The sequence below is a fragment of the Engystomops pustulosus genome, chromosome 6, assembly GCF_040894005.1.
Source record: "Engystomops pustulosus chromosome 6, aEngPut4.maternal, whole genome shotgun sequence".
NCBI classification, from domain to species: Eukaryota; Metazoa; Chordata; class Amphibia; order Anura; family Leptodactylidae; genus Engystomops; species Engystomops pustulosus.
The window spans coordinates 163,151,352-163,172,453 of NC_092416.1; the positions used below are offsets into that span (position 1 = coordinate 163,151,352).

The window sequence follows — 21,102 nt, forward strand, 5'->3', positions numbered from 1 at the left end:
GCTTCATTGGACATTTCACAGGTCATTTGCATACAGCTTTAGGACCTCATTGCTTAGGGTTACAGGCATGTAGAAGGACAATCAAGGGATAGGGACAATGCTCTCTAATGGCAGTTTATGAAAATATATTTAGTTTAGGGGGGTTATTTTGCCTGACGGGTTCTCTTTAAGAACCAAGACTGAATAAGAAGAAACTTATGCCTTATTGAGCCTTGGATTACTCAATTGTCCCGTTCCGCTTTTTCTTCAAATACATTTTTTTAATAAAATCTCATCCCCCCTACTCAGAGAGGAGAGTTTTTACAAAGCGAGCACTCACTGCACATTATAAGACTCTGAAAAATTATTCCTCCAACTCCACCCATTTGTCAATTGAATCACAATCTAAACTGTCCTACGACTACCCTGCCACCCCCACTAGTCCAGCGGCCTCTCACCTTTAGGCTACATGCATACATGCACACATGTATGCCCGCTATACCGTAGTACGGCGGGCATACATCAGTGGCGGGAAGAGAAGCAGGGGATGAGCGCTTCTCACCCTCGCCCCTCTCCAAAGGAATACATGTCCTATCTTTCTACGGAACGGTGCGGTGCCACACGTGTGCTGCACCGTACGGCGCTGTGGAGGCCATAGAAGTGTATGGGGGACGTATATACGCTGTAGATAAGTAAGCCATATATATGTCCCCTATACGTTTGTGTGAATGTAGCCCAACAAGGATACTTACACAGTAAGGTGCTGCTTCCACTTAGGACTGTGCGTGTTATTACGAGTTTCTGTTTTCTTTGATTGTCCATCGACTGACACTTCCACGTATGGACTTGGACCAAACCAATTCTTTTTGCTGTCTTTCAGTTTTGCGGATATAACTAGATTTAAAAAAACAAAAACAAAATTGGTTGGAAATTTTATTTACCCCACATAAAATGTAAAATTGGAAACTTTTAAAAGGTAGACACATTAGAGGTCCAGGCACTCAGAATTGTCAGCATCAAAATCCACTTTCATATTTGTAACTTAGGGCTCATTCACACAAGTGTATTTGAGGGCCATCTGCTATCCGTTTATTTTTGCACACGGAATACAGAACCATTGATTCCTATGGGTCTGGGAACGAGAGGAAGTAGATTTAGAAACCAGTCTGTTTATTTTTTGGAGCATGATGTACAGATGTGGGGAAAAAAAAAAAAAAAGGAAACTGATATGGATAAAGGACGGACTGCACACGGACATCACAAATGATTGCGTTACAAGCAGATTTGCTAACAAATTTTAGAGGTCTGGTGACTTTCACAGAAATCTGTTATTATTCAGACTGTATTGGGCATTTTATCCTAAAAGATCACGTCATACAAATTCCCCCTTCGAAGTGAACCAGTCACATTAAACATGTCCAATCTGGCAAAATGCAGCTTGTTACAGAGCAGGAGGGGCAGAAGAGATTAAATATATTGTTTCAGTTCATCCATATATTTTTTTCACACTCTGACAGCTCCCCCCTCCCCACCCCATCTCATTTAGTGGACACTTGAGTGAAGTTTATTATTTATGTATGATGTGCTCCCAGCGTCCCTTCACTTCAACTCAGCCCCTCCAGCTCAGTAACATGCTGCAAAGTGTTCTCGCCAAGTAAATATTTTCCACATGATATAGTAATAATAGTCTTGATTTATATGGCGCCATCATATTCCGTAGCTTTGCAAATCATAGGAGACATACAAATAAAATACTGCATTACAAAGTACAAACAGTCATATGGAACAATAGGAGTGAGGGTCCTGCTTACAAGAGCTTACAGTCTATGAGGATGAGGGGGTGACACAAGAGCTTACAGTCTATGAGGATGAGGGGGTGACACAAGAGCTTACAGTCTATGAGGATGAGGGGAGGACACAAGAGCTTACAGTCTATGAGGATGAGGGGAACACAAGAGCTTACAGTCTATGAGGATGAGGGGGTGACACAAGAGCTTACAGTCTATGAGGATGAGGGGGACACAAGAGCTTACAGTCTATGAGGATGAGGGGGTGACAAGAGTCACATTTATCATAACTAGTGCAGTCTGTAAAGTGCAGTTTGTGCTCAATTCATGAATTATGGTGCCCACTGCACTGCACATTTTTTTGGTGCACTTTGTTCATGCTGCAGAATTGTGGCGTCTTCTCGGACACATTGCAGCCACGACACAAAAGTGGCGCAGATGCTTTATAAATACATGAGCGAGCAGTTTGCACATTCTTTTCACTGCAAACTCAGACAGAATGGTCTCAAACGCTTTCATATATGTGGGACTATGAGCCCATCTATACGTGAAGCTGCTGGACCCTAATGCAACATCTGCACCTGGATCCCAATTATTTATACTACTGGTCAGCCCATAATGGGACCCCTGGGACCCCCTCAAGTTAGGTTGCTGCATATCGATCCCAACACTCTAAAACTTGGTTCATGCCTCCCTTCTTAGCTCATGTTGCATCCTAATTCATGTAACCATTGTATCAAAGCTCTCCCCCCCCGAGTCTTTCCCATTAAGAGACCTTATTATATTAACTGACCAAGTCATTATTCTCTTCATGTAAAACAGAACCATAACTCCCAGCATGCCCAGACTGCCTCAGTGGAGAGCTGTGTATTATGTAGTGCTTACCACCATGTATATGATAGACTGATCACAACCTACATGGATATAATACTAAAGATATGTCACACACGGCAATTTATCCAGAATCTAAACTTTCCATACAGGTGACCACAGACATCGCACTTAACGTTCCTCTCCGCGCATAAAATTTATTCACAGATGTAATGTTTTCAGATCGGTCATTAACTGGAAAGCTGTGATCCTGCATTAACACCCTGAGTGATACTTACTACATGTGCTCACATTTTATAGTCCTAACCGCATGGTTTCCTTCCAAACACATAGTAATGTTTGCTGTGGAAAAGAACCCAAATGCTCAGACCCAAACGATTTAAGTGTTTAGTCTCCTCCCAGCGCAAACTTCCCCCACAGAGTCCATCTGCCTCCTTTCAATCAGGAGTTTTTTTTCCTCAGGTTTACAAAACTTCATCCCTCCCCACTCCATTGAGAGCCGTGCAGACGCACCGCAAACCAGGCACAATATAGGACATGGCGCCCAGTTCCCAGTGACTGGGTTTTATAGACATCTAATGTGGCCATGTTGTTTGTGTGTCCAGATGATGGCCACAATTACAGACGTGTGAATGGGGCCTAAAGGGAACTGGTCTTCAGATTTTACCCCAATAAACTACCAGCCCCCTCAGATAGCGTATGAAATGTCCTTTCTAGAACTGCGAATTCTCCAAAGTCACAAGAAAATGAGCAGAGAAGAGTCATATATTGCCTGAGAAGAGTCAAGTTTAGAGACTGCAGGGGGAAGAGAGAGACACTTCAGTTGCCCCCCCATCTTTGGTTGTATACCTTGGTACAATATAATAATCTCATCTTGCAGATTGCATCAAGCTTGTGGTACAGCAAGCTACAAAACAGTAGAGCAGGTCCGAACATAGGTCTGAACTGGACCTACCTTGTCAAAACTGACTATTCTCAATCACTCTGGATAAGTGTGGGCATAGATCTGCATGCAATCCGAAAGCCTCCATTACATACAGTGGGACCTGTGGGGCTCAGTTTCTGTTGGTCATGTAATAAAGGAAAACACATCACTTACCAGTAACCTGAAGCTGTGATTTCATGGTGAAGCCATTTACTGCTGGTTTTGGTGTTCCACCATCCATTTCCCTTCTTCAAATCTGTGTCTGCAGGTAAAGAACACAGAAACATGTTAAAAACATTCCAGATTTTCCCATAAAGTCCCTAATCCCCACATCTAATACACATTACATGGATTAAAAGGGGTGCAGACACCAATAATACATAATATGTATAGGAACCTATTAGGTGTGTATTTAAAGATGGTGGTGAACATTCCTTTATAAAAGGGATTGTCCGTGATAAGAAGCCTGGACAATTCTCGCCCATGTCCTGCGTCTTCTACTACTACCTAGTCCCATTCACTGTTTTGAGAGAACCTCTTATCGAACACAGACAAAACTTAGCAAAATTTCTTACCAATTGTTCCTTAAAATGGAACCCAAATAAAAAGGAACTAACCCTCAACAAAACAACGTGGGTTCTGAAACACGTGAAGGCAAGTTTACAGTAAGCACAAACCGGCGGTGATTAAAATCCCCTAATATAATAAATATGAACCCTGCTGCCACCCGCACGGCCTGCATATTACTATACCTAGGAAGGGCCGATGCATCAGACTCGGGAATGTAAGGAAACCAGTGCAGATGACAGCATCGGCATAAAGCCTTATATAACAGTACAGCAAGCAAGAGCAATACAAAAAAAAAATCACAAGAAAGGGGCAACATTCAGACTGTGAAGAGCAGATAATAAACCATTCAATGGATGTATTAATAATCAACGTAAGCTTAAAGGGGTTTTCCCTTGAAACCAGTTAGGCCCAATCCACAGGATAGGTCCCAACTTGCTGATCGTTGGGGGTCTCAGTGACAAGACCCCCACAGATAACAAGAACGTTCAGCAAGATGCCCATGGGACCCCCCCGTTCTCATAGATAGGACCTAACTGGTTTTGTGGGAAAACCTCTTTAAAGAGAACCCGTCATGCAAAATAACCCCCCTAAACTAAATATATTTTCATAAACTGCCATTAGAGAGCATTGCCTCTATCCCTTCATTGTCCCTCTACATGCCTGTAAACCTAAGCAATGAGGTCCTAAAGCTGTATGCAAATGACCTGTGAAATGTCCAATGAAGCATTAGCATATTCAAGCTGTCCACGTTATTCATGAGTGGGAGGCACAGCCACACCCCCAGTGCATGACTGACAGCCTGTATAATGATGTGAGGCTGTATAATGATGTGCTTCCTGGTGCTGGTGGCCACGCCCCCTGCAGCCTGTGTGTGCATGTGTGTGTGTGTATAGGAGAGATACAACAGCTCCAGGCAGCCATGTTACAGCAGAACATGTCAGATTCATGTGTAGCTGATTTCTGTGTCTCTGTATATTAGGAGGATGCAGCATGTCAGCAGATGCAGCACACACACCAGCAATGCTTTACTACACATTACACACAGACATGAGCAGGGGGAGGAGAGGGGGAACAGGAGTGACATCACTGCCTCTGACCATGTGACCAGCCTCATTTAAATAATAAAGAATAGATGATTTTACAATGATTAATGTATGAAATAACTAGATAAAGGCTGGGATGGATCCTTGTGAGCTGCTCCAACAGGTAGAGGTGACAAGACAAGTGACACAGACCTGATGACAGGTGTCCTTTAATAGTCTCTGTACCTGTCAGGATGGTGCCATCATGATAAACCAGGGACACTTATTCATAGATCCAGGCACCGTGACTGGGGTAATCTTCTTAAATCACCGATCAACTAACTATAAACCTCTTTAAGGTAAAGTACAAGTTTTTTTTTAAAAGTATTTATTTTTGCAAATTTTTGGAAAATTTTTTTTTAACAATTGCAATAAACAAACCAAAGAACAAGATTGTCTGTTACATACTTTCTTCCCCACAATACAGAATAATTGAATAGCATCCGTGGTAATGAACAGGATCTTATTGCGTTTCAATATTAGCTAAGGGATATACCGCGATAAGTGACAGCAGATATTGTAACCAGACATCTTGATACAACACAAATAACTATTGACAAATAGACAATCAGTCACACACACACACACACACACACCAGCACGCTCAGTCTCCGTCATCATGGAGAGGAGTATATCTCACACGTGATCATAGGGCAGTATGGGGAGTCTCGCACCATCTGGACCAGATGCGGTCAAACTTCTGGGGACACTTCCTGTTGACATACAGGGACCGGTAGTGGGGAATGACGCTGTTAATAAGTAATATCCATCTTTTTAATGGAGGGGGCTCCTGGTCCTTCCAGGTCATCACCACCACTTTTCGGGCGTAGTATAGGACAAACCTAAAGAAAATTTTGTCATAGTGGCCATTGATGACTTCATTTATGATGCCGAGGAGACACACAGAGGGAGACAGTAATCGTGGGAAATCAAAGTGTACATTTAGGAACTCCAGCACTTCGGACCAGAAGACAAGAACCCTAGGGCAGGACCAGACACAATGCAGGAAGGATCCGACTTCAGCCTGACAGCGAAAGCAAAGATCATTGGGCATTGCTCCCATGCGGAATAGTCTAGCAGGGGTGAAGTATACTCGATGGAGGAATTTAGATTGGATCAGGAAGTCCCTCGCACTCACTACAGATGTGAAGTAGGACAGTTCGACCTCCCTCCAGTCATCATCCGACAGGTCAGGGATATCCTGTCTCCAGCGTTCACAGGCTCTATCAAACGGTCTGGACTTTTGCTCTTGTAGGAGAGCATAAGGTAAAGTACAAGTTATGTTTTTCTTAGTGAAAGACAGAAAGAAGGTGTAGCCTGCAGAAAAGAAGCCCTCCCCCCCCCCCCCAAATATTATTATCTACCCTGATAGTAGGGTATATGAAATAAAGTATAGTATACAGGTAATCTTCTTAGCTGTGCTGTATTCAGGAGATATCCAAGTCTCTGCCTCAGCAATCTGATGCTCCAATAGACAGGGCTCCTTACGTGTGGACAGGAAGTCAGTTTCTGAACGTTATAGTCATAGAAAAACGGACTTCCTGTCCCTCCAGCACCTAATGCTGGTCATATAACCATATGGAGTGGAAGATCTCTTTATTTTCTGCTGGAGGTGAGAGGTAACTTGCACTACAGTTCACATCAGGTACTACCGGACGGACAATGAAACATTTCATGGGAGTTCCCCTTTAAAACCAAGAGACAGTAAATGCACTGGCACCAAGCCTCAGGTGGTTCTTCAGAAAACCCGAGAGCACAGGTCACCTCTCATTCACCTGCCAACATGCGATTCCATCTTCATGAGTCATACAAGATTTGTTCCTGGCTCTTAAGCCTTAGATACAAAACAAACCCTTTTATACACTTATTACATAAGCCGGGCCCTGGAATACATTATTCGTGTAATAACAGAGGCCCCAGGAGTATCCTCCGAAACGTGACAAGTCCATGGCCGTGGTAAGAGCAGCGAGGGAGCGGTGACAAGTGTCATCACATGCAGAACAGCAGATGGGCAGGGGATTTACCTACCAGCAGGTGTCTGGGTAGGTAGATGGGAAAGTTGCATCGAATTAGGCCAAGTTCACACACGTCACTGCTAATCTGCAACCATGTAGGATTTTCTAAACCCGATACAGCTTTGTAACTTGTGGTTCGGTGCGTTATCTTGCAGATACCTCACACGCTGCATTTGAATTGTGTTTAGAAACCATATTCAGGGGGTGTTCACACCAAGCATTTTTGGATGCTTTTTTTACGTTTCCCGGTCTCATTGTTAACAAAGCTGCTTATACTTCCAGCAATATTGTAAACGCTTTCAAAAGAGTCAAACGCATTGTAACATGTTAAGAAGAAAATAGGGGCTGTCTCCTTAAGGGGATAAAGGGCAAAATTTAGTGACAGTCTCTTTAAATGCTAATATGAATTCTTGAAGGCGAGTAACAAATACTTCCTGTACGTGTATAACCAATACAGGGAAAATACCTGCCCGAGCTAGTAAACTGGTCATATAAAATGTTTACCTGGTGACTGTGCCCGATGCATGGAGATGTAATCCGCCCGGAATGTCTCATATTGAAATGTTAATGTTATTTGTCTTGTGTGACAACAGGGAAAGTATTCTACAACGCTGTAAAATGGATACAGGCCGAGTGTTGACAAAACACAAGAGCGAATCACATGTGCAGGACTCGCACTCCATGACCCGAACTTCAGCCTCAGTTTCTTAGAACAAAATGTAGTTCCTAAATCGTAATCATTCGAGTGAATGGGAGAACCGTATAATACTATGTAGATGGCAGGCATGTAGCAGATCAAAGGAAATCTACCATCAAAATCCATCATGATAACCCAGGGACATTACTCATAGATCCAGGCACCGGGACTGTGATGATCATTTTAGATTTGTTATCCATGGCCTCCTTCCTTCTGAAATCAACTTAAAAATTATGCTGGGGATATTATTATAGCCCCTCCATGCCACACAGGTTTTGAGTGAGGACTGCTCCTGCACAGTGTAACAGCCTGTGAAGGAGCCCTCCTGGCTCATTAGCCTACTTTTAAAAGTTGATTATAGAAGGAAGGAAGCCATGGATAACATAATAAAAGAAGATAATCACAGTCCCGGTGCCTGGATCTATGAGTAATGTCCCTGGTTTATCATGGTGGTAGATTTCCCTTTAAGATCCATCGGATGCGCATTCTCACTATCTGTGGGGTCTCATCACTGAGATTCCCACCGATCAGAAATTAAGGCCTTATCCTGGGAAACCCATTTAAGTGTCACTGAGACAGAAATACATTTTAACATCTCAACTAATGAGAGGTTATTTCAGCTTTTATTTCATAGTTCTGGTTCTGTGGGATTGTACTTTTCATGCCATAGGACCTACTCAGACACGAGATTGTGGTGGATTTGATAGTAACGTCAAGTGTCCTCTGTATCACGTAGACACAATGGGGCACATTTACTAAGGGCCATGCGCCAATTTTCTGTCAGACTTTTCACGTTCTTTTATTGCTTTCTCCACACACAGTAGGTGTCAGCTGTATAACACAGCTTACACTCACCTGTTACTGCCACAGGCAGTCCTGACACCGATCTTGGCAGTTGACCTGTTACGACCACGCCACCTAATTTACAATCCCATGGGCGCCGCCATCTTGGATGACTGAGGTCTCATTGAGATTTGTAGGCTTGCCATGTATAATGATCTCCAATAGTCAGCAGGTGGCAGGCTATTAGAGATCAGCAGTAAAATTGCTATATACAAGTAGTATTGCAGTATATAGTACTAGCAATCAGACCCTGCAGGGTTAAAGTACCCTGTAGAGTCTGAAACAATGGTCAAAATTTTTTTTAAATATTTAAGAAAAAAAAAATAAAAAATAAACCGTTTATATCACCCCCCCATTCCCTAGAACACATATAAAATTAAATAAACTGTAAAAATCATAAACATGATAGTTATCACCCTAGCGCCCCAATGCTTGTTCTGTCAAAATTCTTGGCTGTGAACGTAGCGGAAAATATCGCTCAAATGTCCGAATCGCCACCCCCCCCCCCATTTTTTCCCCCATCCATGAATATTTGAATCAAAAATGATCAAACAGTCATATAGGTCCCAAATTGATATAAATTAACATGCCAGCACATACCGCAAAACACCAACAAATGACACCTTACATAGGTCCGTGCACCAAAGCGTGAAAGTCACTGGCCTCAAAAAATTGGCAAAATAGCAAATATTTTTTTATGTACAAAAGTTTAAAAATTTTTTTTTAAATCTATTAAAACCTACATTAATTTGTTATTCCCCAGGGACAATAAGTTGTTTTTACTGGGGAAACACCTTTAACTCTAGGATATTAAAAATGACTGTGCCAGCAGCACCATGATACAGCACCATGATACAGAACAAAAAGAGTTGAAGTGGTTTTTAGGAAGAAATGAGCCATGTTTTTCAAATCCCATAATTAAGCTGGAAGACGACTATGATTTGGTTTGCCAACTCTTTTTGTGACTGAAAATCATTTATTATTGGGAATTGCTACTTTAAGCCGACTGGTACCAATGTGCCCTTACTTGTTGGGAAGTAAAATAATGGATCAAAATGAAATTTTACCTCATGACGCCAAACTACGTCCTACTCCCTGCAAATGCTTTCCACAAACAAAGTCGCCATTCGCTTTTCTATGTAATGTCTGATTGATGAGGTAAACAAGTGAATTTTTATTTAAATGCCATTTCAAATTTTCTTTTTTTGTGTTCTAGAGGAACACTCCTCTGTTATGGCTGTGATGACGCTGTCCTGTCCTTTTATATTCTCCTGTACGGAGAAGCCATTGTCACGGAGGCATTTGTCACCTTCTGCAGATTTCGCCCAGAATGACAATGCCTGGGGCAGCCTCTCAGACTCTCTCTCTCTCTGTCGCTCCTGCGTCTCTGGATTTTCTGGTTCTGTACGTTATTACCGGGCAGATGACTTTTGCTCTAAGTCTTCAATAACCACAACAGGAAGGAATCTTTCGGGTCATTCCTGACCATAAAATGGCCGCAGATGGAGGGTCATGTGAGCTCTAAGTGTCCTTGAGCAATCACCCTGTCAGGACCTTATGATAGTATTCATGAATACCATCATATCATAAGGTCCCGGCAGGATGATTGCTCATGGACAGTAAGAGATCACATGGAGATCGATGATCTCCATTGGCGGCCATTTTATGGGCAGGAATGTCTGACTGATGAGGTAAAAAAAGGGAGGCTTCACTTTACATCAGGAAAGCGGAGCAGATCTGTTAAAAGATGTATATTGGTAAATTACCTAATATCCTGCCCCCAAAACAAAAAAAACATGAGGTAAAGTGGTGTACCCCTTTAAGTACACTGAAAGATGTGAGTTTTGGAAGATAAACAAGGACTGGATGTGGTTCATCTAATCCTTTATCTGCAAGAGGAAGCTCTCCGTGTACAATATATACCCATACCAGACCCAAAATACAGATGTGAGCTTGACGGGGGTAACAGGGGAGAGAACCTGAAACTATGTCACACAGGTGATACAGATGATGAAAGCCCACAAGCCACAGCGACCATAGTTTTACATGAAATCACTAGGGTTTTCAAACAGATCATATAACTGAACCCTTTAAGAGGGTGAAATGGCAACTTAAAGGGGATGTCCGAGGCTGCAGGAATGACATTAATAGTAATAGAAAAGAGACACTGCCATGCACCTTGCTATGAGGAAGGAGAAAGTAGCTCACATTTAACTCTTTAGATTCTGCAATCAGCAATTAAAGCATCTAAATGGATTGAAGGAAATCTACCACCAAAATTCATCATGCTAAACAAGGGACACTTACTCCTATATCCAGGCACCGTGACTGTGGTGACCTTCTTATATTTGTTATCTGAGGCCACGTTCCTTCTATTATCAGTCTGAGGGGCTACCCTAGCCGCTCTGTGATCTGTCTTTACAGACTGTTACACTGTCTCACCCTCCCCTCGCTCACTTAGCACTTAGTGCAATGATATGGTTTTAAAATTATGCTGATGAGCCAGAAGTAATATGATGGGGGAAGGGGAAGCATTACCAGAGGCCCTCTGTGATGTAACTTTACAGGCTATTACACTGCACTGTGCACAAGCACCCCAAAACTTCCTTTGCTACAGAGGGAGACAGTGTAACCGGCCTTTTCACTTACCCCTTTTAGTGCGATTCTAGGGTGCCGCCTGCAAAGGAGGACAGCAGGGGGCCTCATGAAAGTGGCAAGGTCTGTCCTTATCATTTGCCCTTTAAACCCTTCTAGATGACCTACTAGTCTCACTGCAAGCAATACCATAATATAAGTGCAGTGTCTTACACAAGCGATCAAATGACTGCATATATGCCTAATAAAAACTGTAAAAGAATGGCACATGTGTAAACTGTTGCCCTCTTAATCTCGAGGACCCCCATTGTCGTAATCTGTAGCGGTCCTGTCGCCAAGACCCCCACGATCAACAACTTAGCCCCTAGATTTGCCAAAATATTCCTTAAAAGGCTGAAACATCCCCCCCCCCCCCCCACCACCATTGCAGAGCTCTCCCAGTCTCCTCTCCACAGCCAATCCAGTGTCACACGCCAGCACCAAGCGTCACCTTTGCCACAAAATCTCTACCTGTAAAGGAACATGTAGTGATAATTGCATATTTGCAAAATATAGGAGGAAAAAAAAAAAAAAAAATCAATCTGGTATCTGCAAAGATAACAGCGGCCAATGTGACTTTAGGACCCAGGGTCACGTTCCAGCCTAGGAGCAGAGCCTTCAACATTTCAAGTCTGAACACTGACCTTAGTAGATTTAATCCTAAAGGGTATTTGGAGCCAAAGTTCTTAAAGTGAACCAGTCACCATATATATTATTTTGAGCCAATTTTAAAAAGGTCTGTCAGCATTCCAAATCAAGTTTAATTCACATTACCTGGCTCCTTGCCTACAGTGTGTGGCGAGTCCTGGGGGAGGGATAGCTGCAGCCTAAGTCCCCTCTTCTCCGCACTCATGCAGCTCCCTCCCCAATTCCTGTCATGTGCAATGAGCAGGCCGGGGCAGGAGAAAGATATGGGGGAGGAGAGGAAGAATACATTAGGAGACGGACACAGGCTGCAGCTGCCCCTCCCCCGGGTCTCACCACACGCTGCTGGCAGGGAGCCAGGTAATGTGAACCAAAATATTATAAATTACTGAAGTGAATCAGAATGCTGACAAAGGCATTTTTGAAATCAGTATCACATAGGCAATTGGAAGCTGTCACCAGCTACAAAATGAGATTCCTGGCAACAGGTTCGCTTTAATATGACAATAGAATAAATCCTTAACACTCAACAAGTCCAAAGATCAGGTGTCCTCAGCAACAGTAAGAAGACAGTTCTGTTCTCCGTACAGTGGCTGTTCTCAGTCACTGCAGCTTAGCTGCTATTCAAATGAAACGGATCCGCAGTAACCTGGACAGACCACTACACTGCGAATGGAGCTGTTAAGGACTTCTTCTTTAGAAGAGCCGATCTTTGGATGTGCTGGGTCTTGGACCCCAGTTACACAGAAATTAAAACTTATTCTATGGATATTTGCTACTATTTTTAACCTGCTAAACATTCACTACAAAAACAAATAGATCTGAAATCCAATGATGTCACATGAAACTATTTTCTATAGGATTGTAGGGACCTGAAATGTACATTCTGTGTAGTAGTAAGGGCTATGGTTCTATGGACATGTGAAAAATTTGACATCCAATTGAAGAAAAAAAAAAATGGTGTCTGAACACTAGTACAATAGTCCGCCATCGCTGTAATAGGATTACAGGTCAGACGGGTCAGGGCTGGCGTCACTTGCTTCAGGCACTTACAGGAGGTGACTGATCCTCTTTATATGTTAAAGGAAAAGCACGTTATAGGAGTAAGAATAATGGTGACAATGGGGAAGGAATGTTTATCTGTCCCATAGTCTTCATCATTCTGGACACTCCCTCGGCTCCAGGCATCATTGACCTAGTCTATGGTGACCTGGAGGTGGTTGTGCGATTAAGAAGTAGTTTCCCCGTCTCCTGCCTATACTATAACACTGAGCTCAGCAGAGCGTGCATGTGCTAGGAGGAAAGAATCTGTAGTGGAAATAATCCCTTTAAGAGACGCAATACTTACCTCTGGCATTCTACCGCCACCAACTGTTCTATCTACTTCCAGGTCCCTGTGGAAAAACTGGCTGAGATCAGTCATTGGTAGAGGCTTGAGTAAAACCAGGACTAGTGGAGGGCCATGGAGCATTGCAATGGGAACAGGGGTGGAATTTTGCTTCTTCCCAGACTTTTAATAATTAAAAAGAAGGAAAAAAAAAATTCGAAAATATATAACAAAACAATTGGGAGAGTGAAGAAACAGAACTTTGCTCCAGATTATTTTTATCCATGTGATACTAGTACAGGAGAGAGAGGAGTGAGCGCTGCTATTGTGACACAAGTGAAACCTCGCTGTCACGGATCCAGCCCGTCTCATGATGTAAGCAGAGAAGATCACGCCCGCTGCAGGTAGTAGAAAGGTGATCCTACAGGCCGCTGCCTGCTCAGCAAACTATGTCACCGCTTTGGGGGGTGGATATAGTCTGCATTCTTTCACTTGAAAAGTAGGTATCAGTTAAATAGAAAATGTCAGTCAAGAAGGATATATTTAAAAAAAAAAAAAAAATTACAGTCTATTACTTGTAATTAAAGGGGTTTACTGAGACGCCGCCGCTCCATTGCTACAGCGGTTTATTTCCAAGGCTGCAGCAATGAGGTCACATCAGTAACACGTGACCGCTCCAGCCAATAACTTCAGCGCTGGGTATGGATTGGCTGCAGAGGTCATGTGACGTCCTCCATGCTTCTTTATCACTCAATACCAGACTTTCTTTGGCTTTGCTTGGACAACCTAATTCTTGAAAGTCATGTTTTCAGATGATCCACCCAAACGTGCAATGAAAGCGGCCTGGAGAGAGTCTCTACAAACCTCAACAGAATGAGGCCTCATGTACACGATCGTTATGGGGGCTGCGATCTGGCTGCAAAATAGCCCCCATGGAGGTCTGTGGTGCCCCATCATGGTGAGCACTCCGTCTCGCTGCACCGCGACCTGGCCAGGCAGCCAGCATGCAAAATATGGGACAGGACTTATATTGGGGACAGGGATTGATCTGGCAAGCTCTGTGCAGCGCTGTAGAATCTGTGTGTGCTATATAAAGGAATTATTATTATCCTGCCGTCTTACAGCGGCAGCCGCTTGCCTGTCTATGGAGAGGGTTGAGAACCGCGGCGAGCATACGGTCATGTGCATGAGCCCGCAGGTCTCATGCAGACAGGCATGTGCTTGGTTGGACTGGATCGGGAGGGGGATACGTCACTCCGCACCTCTCCATAGGAAGCCTGCGACTGCACTATACGGCAACATAGAGGACATGTCTAATATTTTGCACTGTGATGAAATGCCATAGACCTCTATGGGGCAGTTATCTTGTCGGAACTCCTTGGCTAGCCCTTTATGGTCGTCTGGATAGGACCTTAGCCATGAACGTGTGTGTTCTGTTGCCAAACCATGTACCCATAATATAACTTGTCCCAAAAAAAGTGGTGTGATCTATACTAGATACCAGAAAATTCTGTTGCTTACTAGCCTAACTAATAGCTGTTCTACAGTTCTAAACTACTCCAGATACATCATTCAGCATGATAGATCTGGCACAGAAAACTCTGATCTAGTCACTCGCAATGTACCTTCCAACCAATTCCATAACGTAGGCCAAAGCCAAATTTACCTAGCATTAATTCCACTAAGCAAGAGGCGAAGTAGTCATTCCCTGTCAATCAAACATTGCTATCTATCACCAGGATATGGTCCCAATATGATAAATAATAGGTTTAACTTTGCCACAGAAAATACACAGAAGTGGTGCAAGGGGAATGTTACACGATTGCCCATCGGATATAAACACTTTCTCATTTATCAGAGGTTGCAATTTGGGTTCACTCCAACTTTCACCTTGCTGGTAGGTTTGTACAGTGACTTTTACACGACCAAAGATCACAATGAGGCTGGGCTGGATTAGCTCCATTACAACTGAAAGGCAAAAACCTGCTGCCACCGCCATAATGCTGCGGATTTAATACCAGCGATGTGCTCATAAATGTGACGCTTTCTTGGGGAGCCGCACTGCTGTTCAGAATAAAGTTAACAGTTCACAAAGCTAGAAATATAGTTCAATTGTTAATCCTGTACAACCCCTTAAAATTCTCAGTATCAGTCCCAGAGGTCAGACCTCCACCGGTCATAAAGGACCCCATCACTGCAGAAATTAACAACCGTTTTGCTTTCACAGACCCCAGTTGCATTGGGTAAACAAAAAAAGAAAAAAAAAAAAAAACAAAACACAGGCATTGCAGAAGCAAGACATAACGTTTTTCCTAGGGCCTTTGGAAAAGGTCCAAATAAGCATTTGTAGGGCAAGTCGCTTCTAGTCTACAGGGAAGAGATTGTGTGATTCCCGAGGTCAGAGATCAAATGTGGAATATAATAATAATAATTTATATTGCGCCATCAAATTCCGTATCATTTTACGAATATAGATGCAGATCTCCAACATTGAGCCATAAACATCAATAAAACTTTTTTTTTTTTTTTAAACAAGGCAATGATCTAAGAACACCTACTCGACGAGCCGGCGTCCCGACTCAGCTAGGACCACCGGCTCCAGATGGCAGTGTCCTGGTTTATCCAAGACCACCACAGAGTCCTGACCCATCCAAGACCACCAACTCCAGGCAGCAGTGTCCTGGTTTATCCAAGACCACCACAGATCACCCAGACCATGGGAGAGGAGCCTCTCAGCCAGGGCTATCCTGCGGCATCCAATATAACTGCCTAGAGCCAGACCCTTTCTCTATCAGAGATGACCACCAGTCACCTTCCTCTCTATTTTAGAAGACCATCTTCAGCTATATGGACAGACAGTGGAACATTTTTCATACATGTTTAAACTTTCAATTCAGCCATATAAAATGAATAGGTGAAAAATTATTAGTAAATTGAAGAGTGGAAAACAAAACCCCCAGCTTCTATACATTACCTTGTTGCGGTTCGCTGTGTACAGTGAACTATATACAGTGTACCTAACCTGACACTATGTGATGCGATTCAGAAGAGTAAACATAGCAAAGGTTCATGCCTGAACACACAGAGCTTCCAAAAATCTGCTGAAGATCCCGGATAATGGTAATTTGCATACATTTGCTACACTCCTAAAGCGAGAAGCAGCAAACTTTCTATATCACATATCATATCCGGTAAATAAATGGATAAATGAGACCTCATACCCCTAGTCTGTAGGGACACTGTACTACATGGGAAAGAGAGGTCACTAATCTGCTATAACCCTGGAAACTTCAATCTAATATAAGGTGGTTGTGGATTACTGAAATCACCCAAGTCCCATGGGGGGAGCAGTATGAACCTATGGGGATATCTGTCTCTATAACTACCATTATACATACACAGCAAGGCCTTTTATAACCACGGCTGCAATTTTCTTAGACATACATTTACTGAAGTAAATTCAACTATTCAGCTTTTGACATTTTTTGGAAGGTTACCCTACAGCAAATCATCTGCCTGATGTATGTCTTTTACCTGATTAAATAAACTTACACTTTTATGAGAATCTACTGTTATGGGAACTACTTGCGTTCACTATATGTTAGATCAATCTGATCTTCAGTCAATACCCACTAATAATCAAAAGGTCAGGGATCACCATTACTAGGGCTTTGCACTGTCATACCCATCATGTGACCATGGATCACACTTTTACTCTGGGATGTCACAGCACCATAAAAATAAATGGGGTTGCAGTGGGAATTGACTACTGCTGCAACCGTAGTTGCAAAAAAATCGAGCAGGTTAGTACAGTAAGGCTGTAGTGACATGGTCCAGGCAACCTGCCAGGTGTGACATGCCCCATTCCCTATTATTGCATAGTTAGGCCACGTTTATTAATGCAATTTATATGGTTGCAGATGGGTTTCTACCTAAACGCTTGGGAACGGGAACAAGCAACACATGTTCACTTTAATTATTGGCAAAACGTTCCCGACGCGAAGCACTGAACGGAAGAAAGAACTCCTCATCTCGCTTGACTTTTCTAATTCAAAAGTAGGGTGTGAACGTTACCCAAGAATGCAATCACGTAATTTATCATTCCCATCTCAGTTGGTCACGGCCGAAATGAGAATAGCCCAGTCTCTGCCTCCCTGTTATGTAACTCTCATAAATATGTATGGGAATTATGAAGGCAGCGAGATACTTTATTTCCGTAACTTCTATTTACCTCCATAGGAATTATATAAACAGTGTATAACAGTCCTGTTTGGCTTTATCTGTAACTCCTTGTCATTACTTGTACTCTCTCCATGACATAAAGCTAATGCCCCGCTCACAAGGCAAATTAAGACTCGGATATTTTGGCAGAGAAAACGGTATAACCTTTTTTTTTTGCTACAGGTTTAGCATGGGAATAAAAACATTAAAAGTGAAGGAAGTAACTGCAGGCAGGAGGCAGGAACTTACTCTGACATCCATTTTTAATGGACGCATTAACCTGTTTTTCACAGATCCGTGTGGAGTCTGTAGAAAACTCAGAGCAAGTCCTATTCCTGCCCGTGTTGGGAATGGGGCCTTCCTGTAGAAATCTATTGTCGCGTGAAAAGTACAGACATCACATGGATTCTTGGATCAGTGTGGGGTTTGTATTTGCAGATCAGTTTATAGATAAAACATTTATGTCACCATACAAGGTGTTGGGACAAGCTAGTGACATATGCTTTATTTGCTTTAAAACATTTGGGTTTTTTTGTCTTTGTGGATCCGCAAGAAAGGATGACACATGTGAAATATGACTGTTTTTGTGGACGTAGGGCTCAGCACCAAATAACACAGTAATCACACATCTGTAGATTGTGGAACAAATGTACAGGAAGCCCTATAATGTACTAAATACTCATATACCCCTATGTTTTGTTTATACATTTCCATTTGTAATAACAGAACAAGAGTAGGTACGAAAACATTATCCAGAATTGTCATTTCATGGGTATATACTATAAGTATTTATAGGATAAAAACACATCTGGAGAAATGACAGGGGGAACAAAACAAAACAGAGCTGGGTAACAAAATAGGATCAGTTCACATCTGCATCATAATAATAATTCTTTATATAGCGCACACAGATTACGCAGCGCTGCACAAAGTTTGCCAACTCAGTCCAAGTCCTCAATGGGGCTCACAATCTAATCAACCTACCAGTATGTTTTGGAGTGTGGGAGGAAACCCGAGCAAACACGGAGAGAACATACAAACTCTTTGCAGATGTTGACCCTGGGACTTGAACCCAGGTCCCCAGCACTGCAAGGCTGTAGTGCTAACCACTAGGCCACTGTGTATCATGGAATTCCTTTGCATCCATAAGAACAGAAATTAAACATAAACATCTCTGTTCACTATTGACTTTAATGCAAAGAAGGTTGCATTAAAAATAGAGTAATATTAGCGCAAATAAAGACAAGCTCTGCTGCGCTATTTTTTTTTTTTACACCATGTCCCACCCTGACAAATACAGCCATGAACTGAGCCTTAGTTGTTGTTTCCTACATTAGTTATTACCAGGCTGCACTGGGGCAAAACAAAGTCTGTAAAACCAGTTTTGAGTCCGGTCTACACTGGACAACACAAAACGAATACAAAACTATACTGAATGTATAATTACAGGAAAATTCTGATAGAAAGTGAAGCATATAGAGGATATAGTGCTATATAAAGTTGTTACAGGAGGATCTAGAGACCCCAGAAGCCATAACTTGTTGTTGCTGTTTAATTTGTGACACCACAGTCTGGCAGCACCCACAAAAACCATCAAAACCACAAGAATCACTTTACGTTTTGCTGTAAAAGAAGCGATCACAATGATGAGAGGTAAGAGATGACCCGAGTTGCACACATAAGACATCCTGAGTAGTGCGTAGCAGGGCACACAGCTCCACAAGCCCGGAGCCAGGCACATGACACTCCACACTACACCCAAACTACAAGCTGACACACAATACAAAGTCCCCCGGAGCCTAGAGACACTCACCACGCCAGGGAAGAGCCTGACACTACGCAGCCGGGGCCCGGATCCGCTGTCAAGACCGAACTCGCTTTCACTCGCCTCTTCCGCCCCGGTGAAGATGGCAGCGGCCGGTGTATAAGGAGGAAACGACAATCATGGACTGCGCATGCGCTAGAGGCGACACAACACAGAATGTCTAAAAATCAATAAAGCTTGAGTTGAAAGAGGTGTGCGCAGCGGAGCGTCTGCGTAGTGTACATGTTCATACCGCGCATGCGCTAGAGTGGTTGCGTCAGATGTTGACAACCCATTGTCAATAAAGTTTTTTTTTTTTAGAACGTAAATGAACAGGCGGCAGGTTTGTAAAGGGAGAGGAACAAATTATGTCATTGGAGCACGTAGTAGCTAAAGCAATGTATAAGAGAGCAATTTTTATGTACATTCTCTTAAATCTAATATATAAAGCTGAGTGTGTGTGTACATTCACAGGAGGTATGTTCGGCCGGTCCGTAGCCTGGGTAAACATATAGCCGTGCATTAGAGAGGAAGAGGGATGAGCGCTGCTCACCCCTCCCCTCTCAATCGAGAAGAGAGTGGACAGCGCCGTAACATGGCGAAATATAGGACGTAATCACCGCACAGTGACCGGGCGCCATAGACGTCAATAGGGACTGATGTGCAGCCGCATAAGGGTAATGCCACACGTGGCGTTTTGAAAGCGTTTTTGGCCCATTTTTAAGCAGTATATCAAAAAACGCATGCGTTTCTTTACGGACTGCTTAAAAATGGGCCAAAAAGAAGTTGAAAACGCCACGTGTGGCATCACCGCAGCATCACCGATCTGTGCTCCCCTTGATGTCATCGGGGGGCAGCGATTTGTTGCCATGATCTTCGTCAGACCCGAGGCTGCATGGATTCTGCAGTTTCGTTACCATGAGCCAATGGCTTATTGTAATGAATACTGTGTAAAAATGCCATATACTGCAATACAGTAGTATTGCAGTATACGGCAGGAACGATCAGACCATCTACACTTAATGTATTCTACGGGATCTAAAAAATAGTAAAAAAAATAAAAAAAAGTTTAAAAAATAATACAAAAAGCTATAAATTCAAATCACCCCCCTTTCCCCTACAACTGATATAAAACGTAAAAATCACAAACATGTTTAGTATTGCTGCATCTCAAAATGCCAGGTCTATCACTATACAAAAACAGTTATTCCCGCCCCTGTACCCATTAACTAAAAATAACGCTACTTTTACACCATTTTACATCACATAAAAAGTGTTCAAAAGGTTGCACAGCCCTCAAAATGGTAGCAATGAAAACGTCACCTCATTTTGCAAAAAAATGATACCTTACACAGCTCCGTACACCGAAGTATTAAAAAGTTATGAGTGTCAGAAGATGACAATTTTTTTTCCTAAACATTCCTTTAATTTTTGAAATTTGGAAAATAAAAGCTGTATAAATTCGGTATCAGGTGTTATTTGGTGCGCACAGTGAAAGTTGTAAGAACTGAGCTCACAAATGGGTTTTTTGCCAATTTCACCACATTTGGTATTTTTTTCCCCAGCTTCCCAGTACTCGGCATAGAATGATAAATAACGTCACTGGGAAATAAAATGTGTTACGCAGAAAATAAGCCCTTTACACAGCTCTGTACACGGAGAAATTAAGAAGTTATGGATTTTTGAAGGTGGAGAACGAAAAATTTTACGGAAAAACCTTGCATTCTTAGGGTGAGGTCACA

General features: G+C 42.6%; 1 protein-coding gene across 2 annotated transcripts in view; it reads right to left on the reverse strand.

The window, feature by feature from the left end:
* ITCH (itchy E3 ubiquitin protein ligase) overlaps positions 1-21,102 on the reverse strand; it is a 48,246-nt gene that overhangs the window by 19,680 nt on the left and 7,464 nt on the right. Inside the window, exons 1-3 of one of the 2 annotated variants that reach the window (XM_072112178.1) lie at positions 19,370-19,536; positions 3,697-3,784; positions 732-873 (exon numbers count right to left, since the gene is read on the reverse strand). In XM_072112178.1, the coding sequence (XP_071968279.1) occupies positions 732-873; positions 3,697-3,763 (209 nt within the window). In that variant the 5' untranslated portion in view covers positions 3,764-3,784; positions 19,370-19,536. Of the gene's footprint in view, positions 1-731; positions 874-3,696; positions 3,785-19,369; positions 19,537-21,102 lie in introns of those variants that run through there. The other variant, XM_072112179.1, reaches the window with a different exon arrangement.